Genomic DNA, 21,782 nt, shown 5'->3' with positions numbered 1-21,782 from the left:
AATTGTCCTTAATTCAGCCCAGGAGTTTTGCATCGCCTTCCAGTCCCCAATTATAAACCCTTTAAAATGGATTTAGGGTATTTTGAGGAACCAAGCAGACCTGGTTCTAATTTACATGGTTGCCAGGGGATTTGCAAAAATTAAACAAGCAGAAAACAACACCCAGCCTGCCTTGCTCTCTTCTGCCTTTAAGAGCCCTCTGATCCGCAGAAATCAACAGTGGAAGCTTTCCAGGCCTTGGAAATAAGCAGGATCACATGGGGATGGCAGCAGAAGAGGCTGCTTTTAAAGGAACAGGAGAACATAAGAAAGGCCATGCTGGATCAGACCAAGGTCCATCGAGTCCAGCAGTCTGTTCACACAGTGGCCAACCAGATGCCTCTAGGAAGCCCACAAACAAGACGACTGCAGCAGCATTGTCCTGCCTGTGTACCACAGCACTTAATATAATAGCCATGCTCTTCTGATCCTGGAGAGCATAGGTATGCATCATGACAAGCATCCATTTTGACTAGTAGCCATGGATACCCCTCTCCTCCATGACCATGTCCACTCCCCTCTTAAAGCCTTCCAAGTTGGCAGCCATCAGCACATCCTTGGGCAGAGAGTTCCACAATTTATCTATGTGTTGTGTGAAGAAATACCTCTTTTTATCTGTTTTGAATCTCTTACCCTCCAGCTTTACAGCACATGACCCCGCATTTTAGTATTATGAGAGAGGGAGAAAAGCTTCTCCCTGTCCACTCTCTCCATACCATGCATAATTTTATAGACCTCTATCATGTCTCTCCTTAACCGCCTTCTTTCCAAGCTAAACATGGTTGCCAGCTGAAGTAAATGAGCAGAAGAAACTGAGAAGGGGGGCAAGATCAGGTGTAGTGGGTAGTAGAGCTACTGACCCCTGGGATCTGGGTTGCCCTACAACCTTGTTCTACGTTCCATTGAGGATTCCTGTTTCCATTGGCCTAATCTCCCCTGCCCCACAGCGCCCCCTTCAAATTGGTAAGTAGAGGAAGCACACCCTGCCACTCCAGGCCCCACTACTTCCTCTGCTACTTGGTGAAGTAGTGGGAGCAAAACTGGGGGAGAGGGGACCAGGTCTTATGACACCAGGTTACTTCTGGTACAAACCTGGAAATGATAGCACCACATCAGGGTAACGTTCACTTGAGAAAGAAGAAGAGTTGGTTTTTATACCCCGGTTTTCTCTACCTTTTAAGGAGTCCCAAACCGGCTTACAATCACCTTCCCTTCCTCTCCCCACAACAGACCCCTTGTGAGGTAGGTGGGCTGAGAGAGTTTGGAGAGAATTGTGACTAGCCCAAGGTCACCCAGCAGGCTTCACGTGTAGGAGCAGGGAAACCAACCCGGTTCACCAGATTAGCCTCCGCCGCTCATGTGTAGGAGTGGGGAATCAAACCCGGTTCTCCAGATTAGAGTCCACTGCTATTAACTACCACTCTTAACCACTACACCATGCTGGTGAATCTTTGAGTGTCCCCTGACACAGTGACATCATAGAGACAGAAATAAAGAGTTGGAAGGGACCTCAAGGGTCATCTTGTCCAACTCCCTGCACAGTGCAGGAAATTCACAACTATCTCTCCCCCCCACCAGTGACTGCTGATCTATGCTCAGAGGAAGGCAAAAAACCTCCAGGATCCCTGGCCAAGCTGGCCTGAAGGAATATTCCTTCTTGATCCCAAAGTGGCGATCGGCTTTACCCTGGGCATGTAAGAAAGGGCCATGAAAGCCGAGCATTGGCTCATTCCTTCTGCCCTCCCTCTCATCATCTGCTTAAGGTCATAGAATCAGCATTGCTGACAGATGGTCATCTAACCTCTTCTTAAAAACCTCCAGGGAAGGAGAGCTCACCACCTCCCGAGGAAGCCTGTTCCACTGAGGAACTGCTCTAAATGTCAGGAAGTTCTTCCTAATGTTTAGCTGAAAACTCTTTTGATTTAATTTCAACCCGTTGGTTCTGGTCCGACCTTCTGGGGCAACAGAAAACCGCTCCGCTCCATCACTTCCCAATAGAATTCCAAGTCCCTCTTCGCTTCCGGCGGGAGGTTTTTGGGACAGAGCCTGAGGAGCGTGGGGTTTGAGGAGGGGAGGGACTTCAATGCCATAGAGCCCAATTGCCAAAGCAGCCATTTTTCTCCAGGTGAACTCATCTCTGTCGGCTGGAGATCAGTTGTAATAGCAGGAGATCTCCTGCTAGTACCTGGAGGTTGGCAACCCTACTTCCCAAGTGCCTTACACTTGGGAAACTGGGACAGGGAGCTATTTTCTTGCCCATAGCCTTTCAGCAAGTGGATGATGAAGACAAAATACTGCTCCTCCACTGAATAATGCACTTTCGATTAATTGTCCATACACTTTAGCGATCATTTGCAAGAAGATTTTGCCATTCCACACAGAAAAATCCAGTTGCAAAGTGGATTGAAAGTCCAGTATTCAGCCTCTCTTCTGGACTGCTCTGGCTATACTCAGCTACCAGCTCCATGGAAAAAAAAAGTCCATAATTTAAATTGGTGAAAGCAAAGTACAGAGAGAGCCCTCATGTCTACATTCAGCTTTATTCCGGCTTCCCTGCTTGTCATTGTGGCGATTGTCAATACAGTATGTCATGCACCAAGTGGGTGCTTGTGTGTAACTCAGTTGCGACAAAAGAAGCATTTGTTGGCCAAGTGAGTTTTTGTTCATAAAGAATTGTGCTGGGAGGCATAAAGAGAACAAAGTGTTCTCTTGAGAAGTTACAATACTGGGGAGGGAGGGAGCAGAGAGAGAGAGAGAGAAGTTCTAATCTTCTAGCTACACGGCTGATGGGAAGAGAAGATGGAGAAGAAGCAGGAAACAAGTTGCATTCGGGGGACAAACAAGAAAACATAATTTAGCCTGCATTTCAGTTGACTATTTTATTTATTTATCTATCCATGTTTTCACATTTATAGCCCGCCCTCATCCCCGGCATGCTGGGCTCAGAGCAGGTCACAACATTCTAATCCTAAAACAGAAGGTAAAGCATTCTTTAAAACACTGGTTCCCAACCGGGGGTCCGTTTAGTTTTAGAGAACTAAATTAAGGTCCGCGAAACAAAGTTATAAACCCATAATAAATTAATATTTCCAATTAAAAGTCCTCTATTATAAAAATATATATTCAAACATTATTCTAAGTTTAATGTTTAACTAACAGTTATGATTAAAGTTTATTTTCAAATTCTCGAAGTTTTTATTTTGAACCTTGGGGGTCCCTGCACCGAACAAAAAAGTCCTAGTGGTCCCTGGTCAAAAAAAGGTTGGGAACCACTGCTTTAAAATCCCATACTGTGGGAATCATAAATACAATATCATAAAAGCAATATAAACAAGATGGCATTAATTACTCACACATAGTTGTCACTAGAGATTAGGGTTGTCAGCTCCCTCTTTGCTACCGGCGGGATATTTTTAGGGTGGAGCCTAAGGAGGGTGGGGTTTGGGGAGGGGAGGGACTTCAATGCCATAGAGTCCAATTGCCAAAGCAGCCATTTTCTCCAGGTGAACTGGTCTCTGTCGGCTGGACATCAGTTGTAATAGCAGGATATCTACTGCTATTACCTGGAGGTTGGTAACCCTACTAGAGATCCAGGCCAGGTAGTGAAACCCCCCCCCCCCCAAAGCCAGATTGGTAGGGTTTCAAACCTCCATGGGGTGGCTAGAGATTTCCTGTTATTAGACTCCTCTCGGGAGATAACCATTCAAGTAGCCAAATTTTGCCTCCCGTCTAGTGGGATTCATAAACGGCTAATTGAAAACCCTTCCCCGTAGAAGATCTTTCCTCCTCCTCTTCAAATCATCCCTCCCGGAATCATCAACTTTTATTATTTTATTATTTTAAACCTAACTTTGATTTTTATTCAGAGCTGATATTGGATCGAAATAAAACTTGACTGGTTGTTATTACAACTGATCTTCCGCCAATAGAGGCTAGAGGAAATGGCCACTTTGGCCATTGGGCTCGATGGCATTGAAGTCCCTCCCCTCCCCAAACCCCGCCCTCCTCAGGCTCCGCCCCCTAAATATCCCGCTGGTGGCAAAGAGGGCTCTGGCAACCCTACAGATTGGGTGGGTGGGAGAAGGATGGGGAGGCCAGCAGCGATGGTATTGGAAAAACTCACGGCTGCCCTCAGTTGTAGGTCCGGCAGAACAGTTCCATTTTACAGGCCCTGTGGGACTCTTTTAGGACCTTCTCCTTAGTTTTTCATATGGATAAAACTTCCTCGGCTGGTACCAATGGCTGGAAGATGTTCAGTTATACGACCATGGGTGGGATTTGATGGGTGAAGGCTTTGAGTCACTGAACCCCAGTTTGCTCAGGCAGGGCTGAGTGAAACCCTCCAGCGACTTGAAACGAAGAAGCCAAAAGCATGTCTTTTGCACTCGGCAAGAAAGAGCCGAGCTTTGCTGTCTGTCATTCCCATGGACTGAGAGACAAATGTGATCAAAGTATCTATTAATTAAAACTTGCAGCAACCCTTAAGTGTTGCAAGGGTGTTAAGATATTTATGTCCGCTGCTGCATTTTTTATTTTTATTTTTGCATTGAAAGTAGGGTTGCACAATTAGTTTTAACTCCTGGTCTCTCAATATTCTCAGTGGATGAACAAGGCAAAATAATAATCATAATCCAAGAAGTCTTTTCCACTGGTCTTCTCGACTATCGATCATCATAAAATTATTCCAGTAGCTAAGGCACTCTTCTCCAACAGCTCAAGTCCAGTCATCCTCCCTTTGGCCACCAGGATCATTCATATATTTTCTGTCTCGCCAAGCATTAACAGAAGGGTACTCTAATTCTATTTACATGCCTGTTTGGCAGCGGGTAGAAGGCTTTAAATCTACCTCTGGACCTTGTCTATAACCCTCCTGCTCTTCTTCTATTTCCCCCCCTCAAATGCTTTGTAAAAAACAAATGCGGGTTGAATAGATTAATGGAGACAACAGATCCATCCAATAGTGTCACCTCACGGTGAGAACGCAGCCTAAAATCTTTCCCAGATTTCTTTCTCTAAAAGGAAAGCAATTCCCCTCAGTTTTTCTGAGGGCAGTTCTCCTCCGTTTTTCTAGTTTTTAACTATTTTATTTGTATCACATTCATCCCGCAGCGTCTGAGTGGGATATATACTGGAGGCAGGGTTGCCAACCTCCAGGTACTAGTAGTGGAAATATAGTACTAGGCTCAAACCAATTAATTTAAATAACACACAAGCAAACTATGCAAACATATATTGTGAACAATGTGTAACATCTACAGACAAGTGAAAACAGCAGTGATAGTATGTACAAGCAAATCCAAGATAGAAACAACCTAGAGATAAGACTCTCTTTCTTACCTTGAAAAAGACTTTCTATCTTGGATTTGCTTGTACATACTATCACTGCTGTTTTCACTTGTCTGTAGATGTTACACATTGTTCACAATATATGTTTGCATAGTTTGCTTGTGTATTATTTAAATTAATTGTTTACTAGTACTATATTTCCACTACTATCCCAGTAGTACTTGTGCATATTTTTCTCAACCTCCAGGTACTAGCTGGAGATTTCCTGCTGTTACAACTGATCTCCAGCCGATTGAGATCCGTTCACCTGGAGAAAATGGCTGCTTTGGCAATTGGACTCTATGGCATTGAAGGACCTCCCCTCCCCAAACCCTGCCTTCCTCAGGCATCGCCCCCAAAATCTCCAGGTATTTCCCAACCAGGAGCTGGCAACCCTAGTGTTGAAGCAGGGGTTCATGGCCCACTCGTGGAAAAGTATTTTCTCCAAGGCAGGGAGAAAATGAGCTGTGAATTGCTCTTTGGAGGGATTTCATTACAAACAGAACAGGCTGTGACATCAGCTGCAGTTTCTTCCAGGAATCCTCTTGCGTTGTGAGCGGATTTAGATTCAATTACTAAACACACAGGTTTTTTTCACAGAAAATGTTTGTCTTGCTTACAAAAATGATGGGTGAGGCACAGAAAAAAACACACACAGGCGTTCAATTTCCTTCCGCCAGATTTGTAGCAGATTTGCAGAGGTTGCATTTAACATTTGTAGGTTTGCAGATTTGCAGAGGTTGCATTTAACATTTGTAGGTTTGCCAGCCTCCAGCTGGTGGCTGGAGATCTGCTGCTATTACAACTGATCTCCAGGTGACAGTTCCCCTGGAGAAAATGGCCGCTTTGGCAATTGGACTCTATGGCATTGAAGTCCCTCCCCTCCTCAGGCTCCACCCCAAAAACCTCCTGCCAGTGGTGAAGAGGGACCTGGCAACCCTACCTATGGTGGCTGGAGATCTCCCGCTATTACAACTGATCTCCAACCGACAGAGATCAGTTCACCTGGAGAAAATGGCCGCTTTGCCAATTGGACTCTATGGCAATGAAGGACCTCCCCTCCCCAAACCCCACCCTCCTCAGGCTCCACCCCAAAAATCTCCAGGAATTTCCCAACCCGGAGCTGGCAACCCTAAACATTTACCATGGAAGTAAAAACAGCCAGGCCTTTAATGCAAAGTGTTATTAGTAGGGTTGCCAGGTCCCCCTTTGCCACCGGCGGGAGGTTTGGGGGCAGAGCTTGAGGAGGGCAGGGTTTGGGGAGGGGAGGGACTTCAACGCCATGGAGTCCAATTGCCAAAGTGGCCATCTTCTCTAGGGGAACTGATCTCTATTGGCTGGAGATCAGTTGTAACAGCAGGAGATCTCCAGCTACTACCTGGAAGCTGGCAACCCTAGTTATTAGGTGGCTTTGATCTTGGGGAGGGGGGGAAAGGAGATTTCCAAAAATCTCACTTCCCTATTAACCCGATCTATCTTTTCCTGAAGCATCTTTGAAAGTGGAAGGGATCAGCACCGCTTGCCGTGCATGGATCGCGCACTGCCTGTCGATGTTCCCTGCCTCTCCACCCTCTGTTCCCAAGGGCTCTGACTTCGCAGTGCTTCCAAGTGCTGACAACTGAAGAATGAATTATAGATCACCACTAATTGCCAATGTGTGGCTGTTACTCCCTAGGTGCTGCAGCCTTCCTCTCTCCTCGTATAAGAGCCTGGCGCAAGTGTACATCGGTGACCGAGCACTTCTATGACTTCATTTCGCTCCCAGAGGGACCCCAAAGCAGTGGAAAGCTCAGGGGAAGGGGAATTGGGACCAGCCTGTCAATAGGGCTACGGGCCAGTTAGGGTTGCCAGCTCCGAGTTGGGAAATACTTGGGGATTTTGGGGTAGAGCCTGAGGAAGGTGGGGTTTGGAGAGGGGAGGGACTTCAAGTCTCCAGTGCCATAGAGTCCAATGGCCAAAGCGACCGTTTTCTCCGGGGGAACTGATCTCTGTTGGCTGGAGATCAGTTGTAATAGCAGGAGATCTACAGCCACCTCCTGGCAGTTGGCAGTCCTAAGGTCAGTGCAGAGTTCTGTTAGGAAAGTGACCAAAATGGTACCTCATTTCGTCTGTTTTCAGCCCTGTGACAGAGGCAGTACTCATGAACACATGAAGCTGCCTTCTACTGAATCAGACCCTTGGTCCATCAAAGTCAGTATTGTCTACTCAGACCGGCAGTGACTCTCCAGGGTCTCAGGCAGAGGTCTTTCACATCACCTACTTGCATAGTCCCTTTAACTAGAGATGCCAGGGATGGAACCTGGGACCTTCTGCATGCCAAGCAGATGCTCTACCACTGAGCCACGGCCCCTCCCTGAAGCAGTCGGCGGGGGTGACCGCTGGGAAATATTCCTGAATGAAAGGCTAAAGTGGCCCATGGGGTTTTCAAGGCAAGTGATGTTCAGAGGTAGTTTGCCATTGCCTGTCTCCACGTCACGACCCTGATATTCCTTGGTGGTCTCCCATCCAAATACTGATCAGGAATGCGATCAGGATAGCCTGAGTTATCTAGGGCTATCCAGGTCAGGGCTCATGTGCCTTTAAGGAGCAGCCAAATAGGAAGCTGGTGTATATTTTCACTCCGTTTATCTCCAGGCCAGGGAGAGCTTTATCTGTCGCAGTGCTACTGAAGGCACAGGAGCAGGCGTGGAAAAATCGCAGCAACCTGGAAATTCACTTCTCCCCTTTGAGAAGAAAGCCAAAATGTAGATTAAAGTCCCCCAAAAGGCTGGCTCTTAGAAGGTAATGGAGCTTTCAGGCTGTGCAGCCACAGATATTATTGGAAGTCAGGCAGAATGGCTGCTCCATTAATGAAGCCACCAGCAGCAGCAGAATGCTGTGGTATCCTCTTCCCCAGATAGGGTTGCCAACTTCCAGATACTGGCTAATCTCCTATTAAGGAAAAATATCCCAACACGCAGCCACTTCCAATTCTTTTGTTATTTTTATATTTTTCCCATGCTTAGTATCTCTTTAAATACCAGTTCACAAAGTTTTCATAACACGATTATCAATACTAAACCACCATAGACAAAATAGATAAATGTCCACAATGTCCTGCAATCCAAGTCCTCAAAGAGAAATTACAGATGTCTTGCTGCACAGTGTCGTCTTGCAATATGTCTTCTAAAAGTCAGCTGACAAGCTGACCAATAGGATTCCTCTTTTGCACAGCCGTTTAACAATCCATACTCAGTATCCACCGTAGTGAATATATGCAGGCTAATGCAATGATATTATGACAAGCAACCGGTTATGCCTTGTTTCGCTGGATTTCTGCTTCTTCAGATAATTACAATTTCATCCGATCACAATTTGGTGATTCAAAGTTCCATGCTCATGAGCCTTATAGGCGTCTGAGTGGGATATATACTGGAGGCAGGGTTGCCAACCTCCAGATACTAGCTGGAGATCTCCTGCTATTACAACTGATCTCCAGCCGATAGAGATTGGTTCCCCTGGAGAAAATGGCAGCTTTGGCAATTGGACTCTATGGCATTGAAGTCTTCTCCCTCCCCCAAACCCCGCCCTCCTCAGGCTCCACCCCCAAAACCTCCTGCTGGTGGCAAATAGGGACCTGGCAACCCTAGCCACAGATTACTGTGCATTAGAGAATTACTGGCATTAGAGGTTACTGGCATTAGAGAATTGGCTCAGAACCTGTTCTCTGTTGTCGCTACTCGGTTGACAGATGGGCCAGCAGTTTTGGAAGATTTCTGTCTGTCTTTTCAGGCTTCTTTATACACCTGCATTCCATCGGCTTTGGACAAGTGCATCTCCTGGCATGTGTGTCTTCTTCCGGTGGCTTTTTTTTTTAATAGCTAAGAGTGTCAGACTCAGATTTGGGAGACCCAGGTTCAAATCTCCACTCTGCCATGGACGTTTGCTGGGTCACCTTGGCCAGGCACTCTCTGTCAGCCTCACATACCTCATAGGGTTGTTGTGACAATGAAATGGGAGTAGGAAGAACAATGTTTTAAGCAGCTTTGGGTCGTCAGTGGGGAGACAAGCAAGATATAAATGTCTAAATAAAGTCATATGTTCGCTTCTGTAGACCTGAAGACTGAATTTTCGTCAGCAGTGACATGAAACTGCTTGATAATTAATTTGGCCATTGGTCGACCAACATCAGTCTTGTCTACTTTAAGTGGTGGTAGCTCACCAGCATCTGAGGCAGGGGCCTTTCCCATCACCTACTACCTGATCCATTTAACTGGAGATACCAGGGATTGAACGTGTGACCTTCTGAATATAAAATGGAGGCTCTACACCTTAACCATGGCCCCTCCCCTTAAAACAGTGCCCACAATGTCAGAAATTCTTTTCAGCAACTTATTTTAACACAAAAACCACTGGCCCTAAAGGAAGGCCCCTCTGAAACGTCAGTTTAAATTAATTTATGGTAAAGCACAACCCATTCGTCACAGGAAAGAAACAAGCCACCTAAATATTAGGAAGACTTTCTGACGGTGAGGTGGAATGCGCTGCCTCGGAGGGTGGTGGAGTCCCCATCTTTGGAGGTCTTTAAGCAGAGGTTGGATGGCCATCTGTTGGAAGTGCTTTGATTGTGGGATCCTGCATGGCAGGGGGTTGGACTGGATGGCCCTTGTGGTCTCTTCCAACCTTGTGATCTCGTGATTTGCTTTACACTAGGGAGAACAGCTCTACATTATGGAGGCCAAAGAGCATGACCGAGCTACTGCCAACAAACTGGAAGCTGGTTCCTTGATCCTTATTTACAATTCTTAGTTCTCTCCACCCACCAGTTCAGGCTGGAACCTATTTCAGCCTCATCTACTTCCTTGAGATCTGGTCAATGGCCTGCCTCAGTGATAGAACCTCAATGAACAAGAGCCAGTCAGGGCAGGGTTGCCAGGTCCCTCTTCACTACCGGCAGGAGGTTTTTGGAGTGGAGCCTGAGGAGGGCGGGGGTTGGGGAGGGACTTCAATGCCATAGAGTCCAATTGCCAAAGCAGCCATTTTCTCCGGGTGAAATCATCTCTATCGGCTGGAGATCAGTTGTAATAACAGGAGACCTCCAGCTACTACCTGCGGTTTGGCAATCCTATGCAGGAACCGTAGGGTGAAATGTAATTATGGAAAATTTGAATCTAATTAGACCAATCACTCATTGTGCTAAGCTAGTTAACACCAACAGTAGGAGAGTCCCAGGTTTTGCTAAGATAGTGAAAACCTACAAGGAGTAAGAGATCTCTTTTCAGCCTGGAGAGGAAGAGTGGGTGTGAAACATCTTAATGAATCCCAGATCAACAGTTTCACACTGGAGTTTCTCCTTCAAGGTTCTCTTGTTGAAGAATGATGACTTTCAGGTTGGGAAAAGAGACTGAAATGCTCTCCTGTTAGTATCTGCTAGATGACAGTGCAAAGCTTTTATAAACTGCTGTCAGCTTCCTCCCTCTCCCGCAATACAAACATGCTTTTTCACAGTCTAACTCTATCAAGACAGATCATGATGGGTACCTATGTTAGTCCGTCTGTAGCAGTAAAAAACAGCAAGAGTCTAGTAGCACCTTAAAGACCAACATTTCTGGCAGAAGGTGCTACTAGACTCTTGCTGTTTTCTACTCACTCTATCTAATCTCCGGCAATATAAGGATAAGAATCAGTAGGGTTGCCAGCTCCAGGTTGGGAAATACCTGGAGATTTTGGGTGTGGGGTTTGGGGAGGACCTTCAATGCCATAAAATCCAATTGCCAAAGCGGCCAATTTCTCCAGGGGAACTGATCTCTGTCACCTAGAGATCAGTTGTAATAGCACCACCTGGAGGTTGGCAACCCTAAGAATAGGGGACAATAACATTGGACAGTTTATTTCCTCCTCCTGGTGAGAGAAAGACTTGCAAGCCAAGCTGATCAAAAAACAAACAAACAAAATACTCCAAATCCCCCGAGTTCCTCTCTCCTTCCCCCAAGAGAATGAATGCCTATTGTCTTTGCTTCTACTTTTTTATTTGGGGGTGGGGGTGAGCAGCTGAGCAATGTGGTTGCTGCTGCACCCAGGGCTGTCTTAACAGCATTATGGGCCCCTGGGCAAACCAGTGTGCTGGGGACCCTACGACAACCACTCACAGGAATAAAAAGTAAATGGTCGATAATATTAAACATATATTTATTATCGGGACAACAAAACGCAGCATACAAACAAGGATAAAAGAACATGAAAGATACTGCAGACTGGGCCAACCTGAGAAATCAGCAGTGGCTGAACATGGACTGACACAAACAGAACACAGGGTCTTATTCCAAGACACTGAAAGACTGGACAATTCTACCAACTATTTTGTCAGATTGCACAGAGAAGCCATTGAAATGCATAAACATCAGCACAACTTTAACAGAAAAGAAGAGAGTTTAAGAATGAATAAGGCTTGGCTTCCTGTCTTGAAAACCACCAGACTAACAAAGACTACAGTCAACAATAGCCATGCAGATTAGCTTTGGATTTCACACATTAACAGATCACTTCAGGATACAATGGTTTCATATTAACATACCACACCCTCATTAGCACATTATCTGGATACTTACAGGACAATGGTTAGCACATTACCTTGGATACTTTTTGCAGGACAATGATTCAGCTCAAACCCAACCCCTTTCTGACTATATATTACTCTTCCTACACACTTGACACTGAGAGACACTGTCCTTCAGTGTTACTCCTCTGAAGATGCCTGCCACAGCTGCTGGCGAAACATCAGGAAAGAAAATACCAAGACCACGGTTACACAGCCCGGATAACCTACAAGAACCAATATATTTATTTTATTGGCAGTTCAACAAAACTGGTGTTAAAACATTAAAAACATGTTGTACAGCAGCAACTAATCAACATGATAAACATTTGAACAATACACAAGGCTTGAAAAACACAGTAATACTCAGTAAGCCACACAGATTAGCGTATGAAATTACTATGAACTTATTATAACAAGCATTTGCGGCATTTCTTTTCAGAGAATTGCTTTATTATTGGCTTGAAGTCAGTGGTCTTCAGGATGTCATTTTCCATGCACATGAGTGAAAGCCAGTTCAAACGATGCTGCCCCATTGTGCTACGAAGCAGATTTTTTATAAGTTTCAGTCTTGAAAAAGAACGTTCTCCTGTACAGTTGGTCACCATCATGCACATGAACACTCTGAGTGCAATTTCAACATTCGGGAATACAGATTTCAAATTGTCCGAAATTATTTTTCTGTACAGTGCAGGGAGAGTCTCACAATTTTCATCAAGAGCCATGTAGTGCTTGAGATGCTCACATTCATTTAAAAGGTCATCATAATTCAGGTCTTTGTGATACATATTAGCCAGATGTTCACACTTTTTCTTTAGTGCATCAGAAGCAATGGTTTTCAATTCACTGAAGAAAGAAACATATTTCCAATCTGTGAATAAGCCTGTGCACGTTTTGTCAGTTCAAAGATTAGAGTGTCCAGAATAGGGAGGAAAGTTTCCACCCTGAACTTTTCAGTTTTACTGAGAAGTACCTCTTCTGATCCATCATATCTACTAAGACGAACACTTTGTTTTCGTTCCCGTTTTTCCCCATCACTGTAATCTGTATCTGAACACAGTGAATTCATATTCACTAAATTTGTCTCTAGTTTCCAGAAGATAGGTTTTCATAGACTCAAAAAGATTCGTGGCAACAAGGATGTTCACATCCTTTGATTGCAGGACCTTGCTTGTTTTGTTCATTCTTTCTAGCATGTAATTCCAAAGAATTGTGAGAAAAATTGTTTCCAGGTTTTCCATTTTTTTGCTCAATCCTTCTGCCTTTGAATCCTTTGTATTCACTTGCTATTCATTGTCAGCTGACAGAGAATCCAGTGCATGTTTTATTTTCTCGAAACCCCCATACAGAGCATGAACAGCATCAAAATATGCTGACCATCGTGTGTCAGACAGACGCTTGACCACAACATCTTTTCCTACAGATGATGCCAGTACATTCCTGCGATGAGTAGATCCAGCAAAAAATGAATACAGATGCTGAACAAAGTCAAATAATTTTACAGTCTGTAGACAACTCTCTGCTGCTTTTACTCCCACCAAGTTCAGGCTGTGTCCAGCACAGGGGACGGCAAACTCATTGAGTTGATGAATCCGTGTTTGCAATCCAGTCTATCGTCCAGACATATTTGAGGCATTATCGTATGACTGACCACTGCAGTTTGATAGTGGAATGTTGTTCTCATTAAGAAAATCCACAACAGTGTCTGTTAGATCCTTTGCTCCATGAGAAAAGATGGGGATGAACATCAAGAAACGTTCCACAGGCTCACAGCCTTTAATGTATCGGACAGTAAATGTCAGTTGATCTGTGTGTGAGATGTCTGGAGTGGAATCTACACTTATTGAATAATACTTTGACTCTTTTACTTCTTCGAGAATAGTACAAAGAACCTGTTGTCCCATTAATTCAATAAACTCCTCACAAATATTTGCAGATGAATATGACGGATTCCCTTTTCCAGGATTTCCATACATTTTGAGATGTTCTTCCAAGAAAGGGTCAAAATCACTCAGCAGCTCTAGTATACCTAAATAGTTGTCATTTTTTGCTGACCCAATAATCTGATTTTCTCCACGAAATGGCAAACCTCTGGAGGCAAGAAAGCGAATTACAGAAACCACACATGTCAACACTTTATGCCAATATTCCTGCTCTGAACGATGTTGCTCAAGTAATAAAGAATCTACACTTCCAGTTTCTTTATGCCTTATCAAATATGCTGTCATACACTTTCGATGTTCTTCTCCATTTTCATGTTCTACAATAACATTGCTGTGCTTCCAGTCATTGAACCCCGATGTAGCAAAGGGAGATTATTTCTTGGACAATAGGCGACATACAAAGCAGTACAAATGACCTTGGGATGGTGAATAGCCATTCACGTTTTACACACTCGCCATTCTGCAGTTGACGTTTGAACACATCGTTTGATAAATACCTTGCCTTCATATTCTCTACTCCAGCTGTTTTATACACTCTGCGTGAGTTTGAAAGGTTGCTATCATGATTCTGACATGATGAGGGCCACTACGAATCCAGTAATCTATTGCATTAGTATCATTAATGTTCCATAGCCCCGGATCTGTGTCTTGGATTGCAAACTCCTTTACTGTTACAGATTTGGGTATTTCCTCTGCAGCTCTCTTCCTCTTCTGTGCTCCACTCAAAACATTACGTTTCATTTCTGCTGAAAGGGTTATTCACCTGGAAATATATATCTTAAATATTTAGTATTTTGTCCCACACCAGTCCGATGTAGGGTTATATTATATAAGTGTGCTTGCAACAAGACCTAATTATTTAAACATTCTGCTTCCATAATGAACGTGTCATTCCTTTAATTGTACGAACAGTCTTTATTCTTAAAACAAACTCTCCACTGTGTGCTGATTCACAAAGCTGCTGGACAAGACCTAGCTTACTGGCATAGCTAGGGTGTCTGGCACTGATCTAGCCTCATCTACGTATAGGTCTACCAGACTACATTCAACAATTTTCTCAGCTTGCACCATTCATATATTCACAAACTATCAAGACTTGGTTATTAGTACTGCATCATAAATTCATAATCTTAAATAACCACTACATGATTACCGTACAAGTGTTCAATGTTGTGATTGAATTTCAGGTTCAATCACTAATAATCTATGCATAGCCCTATACCTGGGTTCATATACAATGTATAAATATATCCAATAATCATGTCATTGCTATTAATAGTACTACAGTAGGTCTAATGTTAGTAATGTCAACTGAGTTTAAATGACGTCACATATATGCTAAATTACGTTATACAGCACGGGATCCATACACATAGGCCTACATGCAAGTGAGGTGGCACTGTGGCAGAGGTGACTGCAATACTAACCCAGGGATACTAAATCAGAGACAAATCACAGTGTCCATTTGTAACACAATAACATTGCAGCAAATATTATTTTATAGTTTAGTATAGTCTAGACTACTGTGTAGTAGTATTTATTTGTGGCAAGTCACTTAACATACACATTAGCATAGGGCCCCTATGCTCGTGGGGCCCCCGGGCAAGTGCCCATCGGGCCCATGCGTTAAGATGGCCCTGGCTGCACCACTGCAGCAATCTCCACTGCCACTGGATTTAAACTAGGCTGACTGCGCCTAGAATCACACCGTAGACCTGGGAGACACTATGGTGCTGCTCTCTCCCTCAACGTCTGGATGGTGAAGAGAGGGTGTGTGGCTCAGTGGTAGAGCCTCTGCTCGGCATGCAAAAGGTCCCAGGTTCAATCCCTGGCATCTCCAGTTCAAGGGACTAGGCAAGGAGGTGATGTGAAAGACCTCTGCCTTGAGACCCTGGGGAACCTTGAAGAGGGGCTGTGGCTCAGCTTGTAGAGCCTCTGCTCGGCATGCAAAAGGTCCCAGGTTCAATCCCCGGTACCTCCAGTTCAAGGGACTAGGCAAGGAGGTGATGTGAAAGACCTCTGCCTTGAGACCCTGGAGAGCCTTGAAGAGGGGCTGTGGCTCAGCTTGTAGAGCCTCTGCTCGACATGCGAAAGGTCCCAGGTTCAATCCCCGGCATCTCCAGTTGAAGGGACTGGGCAAGGAGGTGATGTGAAAGACCTCTGTCAGAGACCCTGGAGAGCCTTGAAGAGGGGCTATGCCTCAGCTTGTAGAGCCTCTGCTCGGCATGCAAAAGGTCCCAGGTTCAATCCCCGGTACCTCCAGTTCAAGGGACTAGGCAAGGAGGTGATGTGAAAGACCTCTGCCTTGAGACCCTGGAGAGCCGCTGCCGGTTTGAGTAGGGTCTGATTCAGGATAAGGCAGGTTCTGAATAAATAATGCACTTTCAGTGCACTTTAACGGTCATCCAGCTTCAAAGTGGATTGAAAGTGTATTATTTGGCATGTCTGAAAGTGCCCTTCCTATGTTCTTGTGGGATATACTTTTGCCACAGAATCAGAGTGAAAATCACAAAAAGAGCACTTTTACAACCAATAAATGTACATTGTATAATATAATTTGTAAAAGTGCTCTTTTTGAGATTTTCATGTTATCTTTTTTTTTTATTATGATTTTATTTTATTTTACTTTTTGTTTAATTATTTAAAAAAAAAACAAAAAGAAAAAGAAGCCAGAGTGGAAAGTCGGTTCGCTTTTTAACCGGAAGTGTCGATACCGGCTCTATTACTGTGTAACTCTACAGCCACCCCTCCCGCCTCCCTCGCTCGCGACGGCAGGCAGGCAGGGGGTATGTCCTCAGCGGGCACCGGTAGAGAGGCGGGACGTCGAGGGGAAGTCCCGCCCCCGCGACCACCCGGCGCTTCCTGCGGGCCGCTCGAGACGCCGGAAGGGCCGAGGAGCGGGCAGGAGGCGCGGCCATGTTCCGCATCGAAGGGCTGGGGCCGAAGCTGGACCCGGAGGAGCTGAAGCGGAAGATGCGGGAGGACGTCCTCTCCTCGGTCCGCAACTTCCTCCTCTACGTGGCGGTGCTGCGCGTCAGTGAGTGTCGCGCGCGCCGAGGCGAGGCGGCGGCCGCCTGCCCCGGGACTAGGCCGGGCGCATGCGCAAAGGCACGCGCCGTTTGTGCCCGGGAGGGTTTTTGCCGTGCAGAGCTTTGAGGATTCGGGTGGAGGGGGTGGTGGGTGGAAATGTGCATCTAGAGAGCGGCACATCCAAAGCAATGAGACAGCGAGGTAGACTTCCCCTGACTATGGAAGATCCACTGATTTAGCACTTTGCAATAATCTCTTTTCCTTTCTGTAAAACGTATTGAAATGTATTAGGGCAGCCAGGGAACAGCTTGTTGCTGGGCAGGATGTCTCTGTGTGTCTGCGTGCTAAGGAATTGGGGCAAGAGTCGTGGAGGGTTACAGTAAACCATAACAAGAACTGGGTGAAACTGGTACTCTGCGGCCGCCTCGATGTCTGGAGTGCTATCAGCTTTACCCTGAATGTTGATGGGTTGTCATATCTTGAATTTGGATAAATGTCCCTTCCTCAGTACAAATCGGGGCTCAGAGATTTTTACTCGGTAGAGTGCTCTGGGTCGCAGCTGCCAGAATGAACCGTTTTCTTGAAATAACGGTTCGGGTCTCTATTTCCCCCACGAACCCCCGTTTACCTCTGCAGCAAAAACCTCCCGTGCACAAATGGCCACGGCCTCCCGGCGTGCAGAAAAAAGTGTAGTAGGGGTTGCCTTGGGAGTCATGCTGGAATTGGCTTCTCTAGGGGGGTGGGTGGGCTGGCGGCTTTTTACGCCGTGCAGGTCGCTGGCCATTTAGCTGCAGTGGAGTGAAGATGGCACCCTCTGGCAGGCCCGGTGCTACCGCCAGCCTTGCTCGTTTCTCAGAAAAACTGTCAGGGTGTTCAGCTTCCCAGATTGCCGCAGAAGCTGCCTTATACGGCATCAGAGTCCATCAAAGTCAGTATTGCCTGCTCAAACTGGCAGCGGCTCTGCAGGGCTCTTTCACACCACCTACTTGCCTCCTCCTTTTAACTGGAGATGCTGGGGGTTGAACCTGGGACCTTCTGCATGCCCAGCAGATGCTCTACCAGGGAGCCACAGCCCCTCCCCTCACGGGTGATGCATGTGGCCAGGAGTAATGTTGAAATACTTCTGCCACTTGTTTTGGCATTAGACTGAAAAAATTGCACGCCTGTGTGTGGTTATGGTCATCTTGTGCATTTGCAGACATGATCCATGATCCTTAGCTGAGGGAGCTCCAGTGATCCTTGCATTGTTCTTCAGAAGCAAAGCAGAACTGGCTCTCTTGCCCTTTTAAGATTGGAAGGGGGATCATCCCCGGTTTTGGACTGCAGAGGTGCCTGGGGTGCCATGGAAGCTCAGTGTGATAAGCAGAGATGGGGTTGGGGCGATCGCAAATTTTGGCTGGCTGCTGTGGCCAGCTGAAATCAGTTTGCTCCTGGAGTCTTGTGTCCATAATGTAACATTCATATATTTATGAGTACAGTTAAGGTAGTTCCCTGTGCAAGCACCAGGTCTTTACTGACCCATGGGGGGATGTCACATCCTGACATTTACTAGGCAGACTACGTTTATGGGGTGGTTTGCCACTGCCTTCCCCAGTTGTCTACACTTTAACCCCAGCAAGCAGGTACTCATTTAACCCACCTTGGAAGGATGGAAGGCTGAGTCAACTTTGAGCTCAACCTGTCGAGATTGAACTCAGGTCATGAGCAGAGCTTTGACTACAGTACTGCAGCTTACCATTCTGTGCCATGGGGCTCTTTTTATGAGTAAACCATAAACATAGTTCTTGGAGGGACGGAACTGGAAATCTAGAGAAATATTTAAATATATGCAATACTTACTTACCTGTAAAATGTAAACTTATTTTGCAGCATTAACAGCATCATATATAACTTAGGACATGAAATTGTGTTAATTGGCATGTGTATGGTTCAAAATGTAAATTCCTTAGTGTTTGACAAGCAAAACTCCAAGTGTCCCCAATGAAAAAGTGCAAGAGGCCCTATTCTATCTTAGCACCTTTTAGTCGTTCCAAAAGAAAATACATATTCCACAGTTGTTTTTTCAATGCTCTCCCAAATTTCCCCATTGGTGAAATTGAAAAAAGCATCTGAGGAAAAGACACCTCTGCCTTCCTGGGCCTCAGGAGGACATAGCAAATACTATATATTTATATTATATTATATATTTGCTATATGTCCTCAGGAGCATGCCTATTATTTTGGGTGCGGTGGAGTGCAGGCAGGACGGTGCTTCTGTACTCGTTTGTGGGCTTCCTAGAGGCACCTGGTTGGCCACTGTGTGAACAGACTGCTGGACTTGATGGGCCTTGGTCTGATCCAGCAGGGCCTTTCATACGTTCTATATTGAAATTCTCCGTATCAACATGCAAGTGGTTCAAGTTTCAAAAGATTTCAGCTAGTGCAGAATGCCGACTGCAATCGGCCCCTGTGCACATTACGCTCAGGAAATAACTTCAGAGGCTTAGTTTGGGAGAGCGGGATAGAAGAGTGAAATAAATAAATGTTGTACAGCATGATACTGCACATCATTGGTGCTGTCTACTAGCTTAGATGGCTTTTTTTAAAGTGATGTGTCTCTTTCTTCAGCTCCCTTCATATTAAAGAAGCTGGACAGCATATGAGAAGGACTTTGCGGATGACCTGTGTATGGAAGACCAAGCTGGACTGCGGTTGCACATTTGGCAGACTGGTTGAAACATTTCTTACAGTGATGATTGTGAAGCTGGCAAATACCAGAAAAGAATGTTATCTTTTCCCCTATCAGACTTTGGAGCATGCTTGTATGCATCAGAATGAAGCTCCTTCCGGTTTAAACATCGTAACAGCCCTGATAATGTGGGAAAATGCGCAACAGGGTGCTTTGGAATAGAGCTACCTCTAAGCTGTCACAGTGATGCTGTTGTGACTTGACTGTCCTAAATGTGTCTCACGAAGACTCGTATGATGTTTGACTGGTTGAAATAAAACGGATCACCTGTTCTCAAATCAGTGTTCTGAAATACTTAGATAAATCCAAAATGCTGAGCTCCCTCCCACCATCCTAGGGGAGGGGCTGTGGTTCAGTGGTAGAACATCTGCTTGGTATGCAGAACGTCCCAGGTTCAATCCCTGGCATTTCCAGTTAAAGGGACTAGGCAAGGAGGTGATGTGACCCTGGAGAGCCTCTGCCAGTCTGAGTAGACAATACTGACTCTGATGGACCAAGAATCTGGTTCAGAATATGGCAGCTTCATGTATTCACTTCTTGTTCACATGAGCCAGTGTAGTGGGAGGGGGGCATGTGGGATGGGGAGGTAATCTCTTGGGAATTGTCTCTAGCACAAGACTGCTGAGCACTGGGATACCTCACCTAGCCCTAAATTGCACTTCATCACTCATAGATATCTGTTTCATATCAGCTTACCTCTGAGATTCTGGCTTCCATGGAGAGAAGGAACCCACTTGGCCCTGAACCTCAGTGTGAGATGGGATTGTTTTATGCCTCCATTGTTATGCTCTTACTCCATGCCCAGAAGATGGCAACAAAAACCCTCCAGGATCCCTGGCCCATCTGGCCTGGAGGAAAATTGCTTCCTGACCCCAAAGTGGTGATCACCATTACACTGGGCATCTCTGTAGTCCGGTGATGAGCTGTAATTCCAGGGAATCCCCAGGTCCCACCTGAAGGCTGGCATCCTTTCCTCCTTGTGAACTCATAGCATCTGGTTTGCCGCTGGATTCAGACATTGATCTGACTCAGCAAAGCAAACCTGATGCTATTAAAATGCTGGCAATCTTATTAGTGGGCCTTCAGAGAGCAGTGTCTCAACCACATATTCCTTTTGCCCATTCTAATTACTCTGTCGTGCAAGATTTATTATTATAGTGTCAATAAAGCAGCCGGAAAGCCATTACGTAGCAGTTAAAACACAATTGCTTTTTAAAAAAACTGACAAGCAATTATGGTGTGTCTGAGTGAATAAAAATAACCACCAGGGGGCAGCAGCAGCTAGCTTTTGTCTTTTTCCAAAGATGGTTCAGTTAATAGAGATTTCTTAGGCAGGAACACTGCAGAGTGCTAGAAAATTGTGCTGTCTACATAGCGACTGATGTGTCAGGTAGGATGGGTAATGGAGCCAGCGTGGTGTGGTTAAGAGTGGTGGTTTGGGAGTGGTGGATTCTAATCTGGAGAACTGGGTTTGATTTCCCACTACTCCATATGAGTGGCGGCGCTAATCTGGTGAACCGGGTTGGTTTCCTCACTCCTTCACATGAAACCAGCTGGGTGACCTTGGGCTAGTCACAGTTCTCCGAACTCTCTCAGTCCCACCTACCTCACAGGGTGTCTGTTGGGAGGGGAAGGGAAGGAGATTGTAAGCCGGTTTGATCCTTAAATCGGCATATAAAAACTAACTCTTCTTCTAATAGGATGCTACTGTCATGCCCAAATGGCTGGGCTTACCAGAAGAAGTGTTATTAGGGGTGTTCCCTTCCTGCCTGGCTCTACTCCACTTTGAATAGCAGCCCGGCTCAGCAGAAATTAAGAAAAAGAAGAAGAGTTGGTTTTTATATGCCAACTTCACCACTTAAGGGAGAATCATAGTGGCTTACAATCACCTTCCCTCCCCCTCCCCACAAAAAGCACCCTGTGAGGGTGGGGCTGAGAGCTCTAAGAGAGCTGTGACTAGCCCAAATCACCCAGCTGGTTTTGTGTATAGGAGTGGGGAAACAAATCCACTTCACCCGATTAGCGTCCGACGCTCATGTGGAACAGTGGGGAATCAAACCCAGTTCTCCAGATCAGAGTCCACCGCTCCAAACCACTGCTCTTAACCACTACACCATGCTGGCCACTGATGCTTTTCCTGGCA

At 45.6% G+C, this 21,782-nt stretch overlaps 1 protein-coding gene across 1 annotated transcript; it reads left to right on the top strand.

Annotated features, from left to right (window-relative positions):
* Nucleotides 1-16,780: 16,780 nt before the first annotated feature.
* On the top strand, nt 16,781-19,612 carry TOMM5 (translocase of outer mitochondrial membrane 5). Its single transcript, XM_056849188.1, has 2 exons — nt 16,781-16,918; nt 19,519-19,612. The coding sequence occupies exons 1-2, from the start codon at nt 16,798-16,800 to the stop codon at nt 19,551-19,553; spliced, it is 156 nt and encodes a 51-aa protein (XP_056705166.1). The 5' UTR covers nt 16,781-16,797; the 3' UTR covers nt 19,554-19,612.
* The last annotated feature ends 2,170 nt before the right edge of the window (nt 19,613-21,782 follow it).

This window comes from Euleptes europaea, chromosome 4, assembly GCF_029931775.1.
Source record: "Euleptes europaea isolate rEulEur1 chromosome 4, rEulEur1.hap1, whole genome shotgun sequence".
Classification (NCBI taxonomy): domain Eukaryota; kingdom Metazoa; phylum Chordata; class Lepidosauria; order Squamata; family Sphaerodactylidae; genus Euleptes; species Euleptes europaea.
Note: the sequence above shows the minus strand (reverse complement) of the source record. Positions and strands in the feature narration are given on the sequence as shown.